The 6935-nt window shown below is 33.2% G+C and overlaps 1 protein-coding gene across 1 annotated transcript; it reads left to right on the top strand.

The window, feature by feature from the left end:
• The first annotated feature begins 4475 nt into the window (after positions 1–4475).
• On the top strand, positions 4476–6163 carry LOC137708498 (auxin-responsive protein IAA1-like). Its single transcript, XM_068447590.1, has 4 exons — positions 4476–4764; positions 5178–5359; positions 5616–5727; positions 5831–6163. The coding sequence occupies exons 1-4, from the start codon at positions 4541–4543 to the stop codon at positions 5928–5930; spliced, it is 618 nt and encodes a 205-aa protein (XP_068303691.1). The 5' UTR covers positions 4476–4540; the 3' UTR covers positions 5931–6163.
• The last annotated feature ends 772 nt before the right edge of the window (positions 6164–6935 follow it).

Genomic DNA, 6935 nt, shown 5'->3' with positions numbered 1-6935 from the left:
ATCTATGATATTTTAAATATTCTATATTTTAAAATATTTAACTGTTAAATCTTAATTATTGTATCTTTGACCAACCAGTAAGTTACAAATGTTTGAAGATTTTCTTTTCAAAATAACCACCACTCCCACATGCCAAGCCCTCTGTAGTTGTGGATCCTAAATGAGTTCAAATATGTTTTATAAAAGTAGTATTATTTTTTTATAAATAATTTGCGTTTTGAAACAGGTTAGTAGCTTGTATTAAACAAATTAAACGATGTGCATGTCAAACAGTGGGTATTAATTTATATTTTCTTATAAATAATTTGTGTGTTTTGAAGTAGGTTAGTAGTTTGTATTAAACAAATTAAACTATGTGCAAGTCAAACTGTGGGTATTAGCTTACTTTAAACACATCATCTCAACAATTACTTAATATTATGATGTAGTAGTATTCCTCTTCACTTGTAAGTGAGAGGTCTTAAGTTCGATTGTCGCTAAAGGCGATTTGACCCACATCATTACTAACCAATTATGAGGCTTAGCTCACTCCCCTACCCTTTAATATAGATAATATCGTTTGTTCGAAAAAAAGTAAAAAAATGTACATCATTTCGATAATCATAAAAAGATTAGATTAAATACATATAATGTTCTAAAAGATGTTAGACGTTAGACGTTAGACGGGACCTAAGTGGGGGCCTAGGCGAATTTATGTAAATTTATTTTATATCGTATCAATAAGTTCTTATTTTTACTTTAAAAAGATACGTAATTCTATTGAGAGATAAAAATTGTAAAATAAAACGAAATATAAATTATAAAGTATTAAAACATATTGAAAACATGAGGAAAAACCATATAATGAGTGATCATTCGAGTATTCAACAAGTCTCTTATATTTTATTAAAAAACTAAAATAAAAAATCAAAGTTATCAATTTTTTATATAAATGAGAGTAGCAACCTAGGCAGGTCTAGATGAGCGTCCAAGCAGGCTAGACGAATGCCTAAGCAAATTTAGGTGCATTTTCTTAATTTTTAAATTCCTAATAGTTAATGGGAATGATAGACGTTAAGTGGAGATTTTTTAGAATAGTGAATACATATGTTCAAACAAATTATATATAAGCGTTGGATAATATTAGGAATGAGTTTTCACCGACGAAGTAGATTACTGGAAATGGAATGGAAGGCAGAGACAAGAAGTCCGGAAATCCCGGTTAATGACGAAAGGGAGTAACTGATTAGCGACTGTAATCCGCGGGAGAAAGCGTCAGAGACCGACAGACAAACAGGGTCCCATCCCACTGAAAGCTTTTGAGTTTGAGGAATTTGGTGGCACATGGAAAACTAGCACAAAGTTTACGTGTACTCGAATACTGGAGACAAGATGTGGGTCCCAGGCCCTTCTTTTTGAATAAGTATTTTTCGTAATGATTTCAGGATTCGTGTATTTTATTTATTCATGTGCTATTAGAAATTATTTTTTATTATTTAAAATTAAATATAAATAATATTTAATGAAAAATAATTACGCAATATATGATAATCAAATACTATTCATAAATCTCCTAAACTCTTACAAAAAAAAAAGATCCGAAAGGATCCGGATTCCTTCTTCCCTTCGCTTCACGGCTTCCAGCTTCTAGACTTGCAGATCTAGTAGGTTGATCGAAACTCTACAGTGTTCTACATAGGAAGGAGCATGGAGATTTCTTCAACCTAAAATATCTACTCCACGTCACTCCATGTGATGTCATTTTGAGCTAAACATCAATTAGTGTACTCTCGCATATGAACTAAATTACTTTATTTTATTTTTTTAACAGACAATATTATTTACATTAAAAGAATTATAAGTGAATTAAACTTCACAACGAATTAGTAATAATGTGATTCAAATTCTTTTTTAGCAAGAATTGAATTTAAAACCTCTTACTTACCAGTGAAAAAATATATTACTAGACCGTAATACTAAGTAATTTTTTTTTTTTTTTTTTGCAATTTTAATTAGATAGAGTATGTCAATAAAAACTATAATTATTTATATCCAATTTTATTATCAAAAAATGTGGAATATTCTGATTTGACTCCTTAACCTCAATATAAAACAGAGACAACGATAATAGGTTCACTAAACATATACAAACCACATGTTTAGGTTTACTAGCAAGAAAGTTTCATGTGCTTAGGTTCACTAACTAAAGCAGAACAGTAATTCATAAATATATATATATATATATATATGAAGGCAGGGATCTGGTTTAGGACATGTGATTTATAATGTTGGAGCTATAGAAGTAAATGATAGCATGTTAGGTCGAGTAAGTAAAGTTTAAAATATGAAAATAGAAAACACTTTAAGATCACTCCACTCTCTTTAGATAACGGATTTTTTCGATGCATGCGTATCCTACTCTCATCTCAAAACTCAACCTCAGAAAAACTGTAGGTTTTCTCTTCATTTGTTAGGAAGATTAGGCCACTCACTAAATTAAATATCACACAATCTTGCTAATTTAATTATTAAAAAAAAAAAAAAAACAAGACATAATACTACGTATCACTAAAGAAAACCCCTCTAAACAACGTAAGCTACAAACATATAACTATATTTATTTATTTATTTTGTCGTCGTTAAAATTGTTGTTGCATTTAGAGACTGGATAAATGGATTAATAATGGCAATTTAAAAAATAAAATAAAATTATGTACAGTGCTACATAAACGAATGAATGAATGAAATGAAATCAAGGCCTTCGGCTCTTGCTCTTTACTTTACCAAACAGGCAACCAAAATTAACAAATGGTATGGTATGCTTTTGCATTTATTTTGGAACGTTTCTTCAGTCTCCCACATTTAGTTTATCCTTGAGCCTCCCTAGTTTTCGGATGAGGATCCTCTTCGAATTTTTTTTTGGTGGAGGTCCTAGGGATCCTCACATTATGACTATTTATCATACATCGTGCGGTCAATTTTCGTCAGGTGCTATTTATATTTAATTTTAAATAAAAAAATCAAATGATTTCTAACTAGACGATGTACAATAAATGATTAACATGTGAGGACCTCTAGGATTCCCATAATTTGAATCCGAATGGAATCCAAATCCCTAGTTTTCTTGGGAATTTGATCTTCACCTGTCTCAAAGAAGAAATGTTTTAATTGAAATATTAACAAGCACAATGCAAAACAAGACGTTTCTTTGCATGATTGTAAATTATTTTATACTCTTTTCTTCTATCATTGGTTATTTCCATTTTTTATTTTTTATTTTTTTATTTTACAAATACGAATTAGGCGAGATTATCTCTTCGTCACTCTGTTATCTTTACTTTGTGTTTCTTGTTCCAGAATATTCATTTGAAGATTATCATGGAGGTTCCTTAATTATTAGTCTTGGAGACAACTTGACTCAAGACTTTGAAGACAATTTGACGATATTATGGGCTGGACGTCCTTGTTATGAATGAAGTTAGCGGAATTGGTGATAGATAGATTGTAAATTGGATTGGAAAAGTTGTTGATTCAAGTTGACTAAACCCTAATTTGGTACTGAAGTGATTCTGAAAAAAAGTGACTATAAAAAAAAACTTGAAGCTTTTTTATATTTGTAAACATTCAGCTTCAGCTTTTTTTCATAGTTTTGGGTGAAAAAAAGCCAAAAACACAAAGCTGCAAAACCCAGCTTTGAAAAACCAGTTTTTTTCACATCTGTTTTATATAAAAGTTTATCAAACACTATAATACTACTTTTTTTTTTTTTCAAAAGCACTTTTACAAAAAAGTTTACCAAACACTATGCTGATTTATTTCACGGCTGCTTATTCTCACAGCACAGCAAAAACAGCTTTTTTCAAAGCACAATAATACCAAACCAGCCCTAAACTTCCTCTCAAGATATAAGTTGTATGTGTGACGCTCGTTTTTTTTTTTTTTTAATCTTAAAGTTTTGTCCTACGTGATTTTTTTTTTAAAAGGTTTTTTTTTACTAAGACTCACTTCACTTCACTAATATGGAACCCGTCGACAGAGTATCAATATTATGGAAGGCTTTGTGTTCTCATCATAGGTTTGAAGATTAGCGTATTTTTTGTTTCTTTATACCGCGTGATACTATTTTCAGATAACATATTTTTTTATAATATAATTTTAATTGCTGAATTTACTTTTGATTTTATACTATTTTATGATGACACGAATAAAATACCTTTCTAGTAAAAAATATTATATATAAATAAAATCAAAGTTAAAAAAAATAAAAATGATGAGACGGATCCACGGTCGGAACTGGACCGACCATGGGGGCCAAGCTTTGAGTTTCAAGCATTGAAATCACCAAACGACACTTTTCCATCCATCACACGCTGCCACGGGGACAAATCACAGCCATTCTTTCCTACCACGTGTCCACTGCCCATTGGCCGTATCATTTTGCCGGCCACATTCTCCCTCTCACCATTATATATTGTGCAGGGCAGCAAGAAGCCGGCTAAAATCTTGCTGGTCAATCTATCACATTGAAGCAAAAACCAAAAGCAAAGCAAAAGCTCCCAAAATGGCACCGGAAGTTAAGCAGCAGTCGCCGGCCGGACTGAACTACGACGAGACCAAGCTGACCTTAGGGTTGCCTGGTTCGGGCTCGAAACGTGGATTTTCAGAGACGGTTGATCTTAGTCTTGGGAGCTCAAGCTCATCATCGTCAGGAGCAAGGGTGGAATGTTGTGATCAAGGTTGTGTTGATGATGGTGGGGTCACTACTCATAAGGCTCCTGCTGCAAAGTAAGTTTGTCCAGATTAACTTATTGTACAATTCATTTACATGAAAATTGAAATGCTTTCGATATTCTAAACTGCTCTAATATGACGAAAAAGCCAACTTAGGTGAAAGATACGGACGCGCTATCCTGACCAACTGGCGTGAACTTTCTTTAATATTTTGAGTTGTTTGAGGGGAGTTTTTTTTGTTTTTTTTTTTTTTTTCTTTTCTTGATGGCCACATGAATATTGAAATGGGTTTTAAGGATGCTCATATGAAATTACTGTACTATTTACGTGAAAATTTGAAACGGTTTTCTTTGATTGTCAAACTTTTAATGTGTTTGATGGAAAATTTACATGAAAACTGAAAAGGGTTTTCTTTCAATTTTATTATTACAAAGTGTTTTGATGGACATTCTTTGTGAATATTTCAGGGCACAAGTGGTTGGTTGGCCACCGGTGAGAGTTTCAAGGAAGAAGTTGATGAAGAGCTGCAAGTATGTGAAAGTGGCAGTTGATGGAGCTCCATATCTGCGCAAGGTTGATCTTCAGATGTACAATAGCTATCAGCAGCTTTTGGGTGCTCTTGAGGACATGTTTTCCTTCTTAACCATCCGTATGTACCTAACGCGTTATCTCTACTTTCTAAAATTTCTAGAATCCTAGGTTTTTATCTTCATTTTTCGAAAGATCCAACGGTGCAATGTACATCCTAGAACGAACACATGGATGTGCGGTCAAAGATCTAATAGCTAAAGATTCAACGGCCAAGAATCGCGATGCATGCTATGCTTTGGTTTTTTATTTTGTTTTTTGTTTTTTAAACCGATGTCCTAGTTTTCATGTCTCATGGTGTATTACTGTTTCCGCAGGTAATTGCTTAAATGAGAGCAAGCTTATGGACCCTGCAAATGGAGTGGAATATGTACCAACTTATGAAGACAGAGATGGGGACTGGATGCTGGTGGGAGATGTACCATGGAAGTAAGATTTCGATCTCTCGTCCCACAAAAATCCGTACATTCACGTAGTCTGAAAATTGTACATATTTACTTAATACTGATCCCTTTTTTTATTCTTCGAATAGAATGTTTGTGGAAACATGCAAGCGACTCCGGTTGATGAAAAGCTCGGAGGCGATCGGATTAGCTCCGAGCACGCCTCCGCGATGCAGAAGCACAAATTGAAGGAGGCTCTCTCTTGTTGTTTGGGGAGTTTTGATTAGATTAGATTAGATATAAAAAAAAATGACAAAAATAAAGCTTGCATTTTGCCAATTTTGGTATTTAATGCACTTGATGATGGAGGGCTTTCTCCCCAATTTTGGGTTTATCGCACTTTTTTCTTCTTTTTTACTTGGATTGTATACTTAATTAGATACACACTAATATCTGTTTAGATTTTTATTTTTGTTTCTGCATATTTTAAGCTTCGATATCGGTTTCAGAGACCATATATTTTGTTTCTTTGTTTTTTTTTTTTGAGATTAGCATTTAAATTCAATTTAAAATGAGACGAGCGTGGTCAAATTCCTTAGGTTTTTGCATCAAGTTCTCAATGGAATCTGAAAATATAATTCTTGGTGGGAGTTATTATTAGAATTTCAAAAAAGTCACTCACTTCAAACAACTTATAAAAACACAAAGGAAACGTTCATATAAGGAAATGTGTAGGATGACCATTTTGAAGAAAACTTGTCGCTCTCAGTTTTACCACTTTCGTGGGGATTAAGAGGAAATTTTTCTTCCTGATTTTTCCACTGGACAAAATACGCAAGTTAACACTCATATTTCATTCAACATTATTTGAATCTAGTGTGTTATCCAAACCAAATCAGTTCTAGACAACAAACGAGGCCTAGTTTCTTTAATTTATTCTTAGCGACACAAGATTTTTTTAATTTTTATGTTTTGGAAGAAAGGTAAATTCATTACCAACAACATAATTAGAAGAAAGAAGGTCCAAGTACAATATACTCACATTCAAAACATGGACCACCAAAGGAAAAAGAGGAAGCCCAAAATTTGACTTTTGAGCCCAAACAATGCCGTCGGCACGGCGCTTTCCACCCAACAGAAACCAACGTCCCCTGCAAGCCTCTGAAATCCAGCCATACACAGCCCCATCCATGGATGAAGAAGACTCCAAATTCCATCAGAGAGCACAACATCGTTGGCCACTGCGCAACGAAA

Source organism: Pyrus communis, chromosome 11 (genome assembly GCF_963583255.1).
Source record: "Pyrus communis chromosome 11, drPyrComm1.1, whole genome shotgun sequence".
Classification (NCBI taxonomy): Eukaryota; Viridiplantae; Streptophyta; class Magnoliopsida; order Rosales; family Rosaceae; genus Pyrus; species Pyrus communis.
Note: the sequence above shows the minus strand (reverse complement) of the source record. Positions and strands in the feature narration are given on the sequence as shown.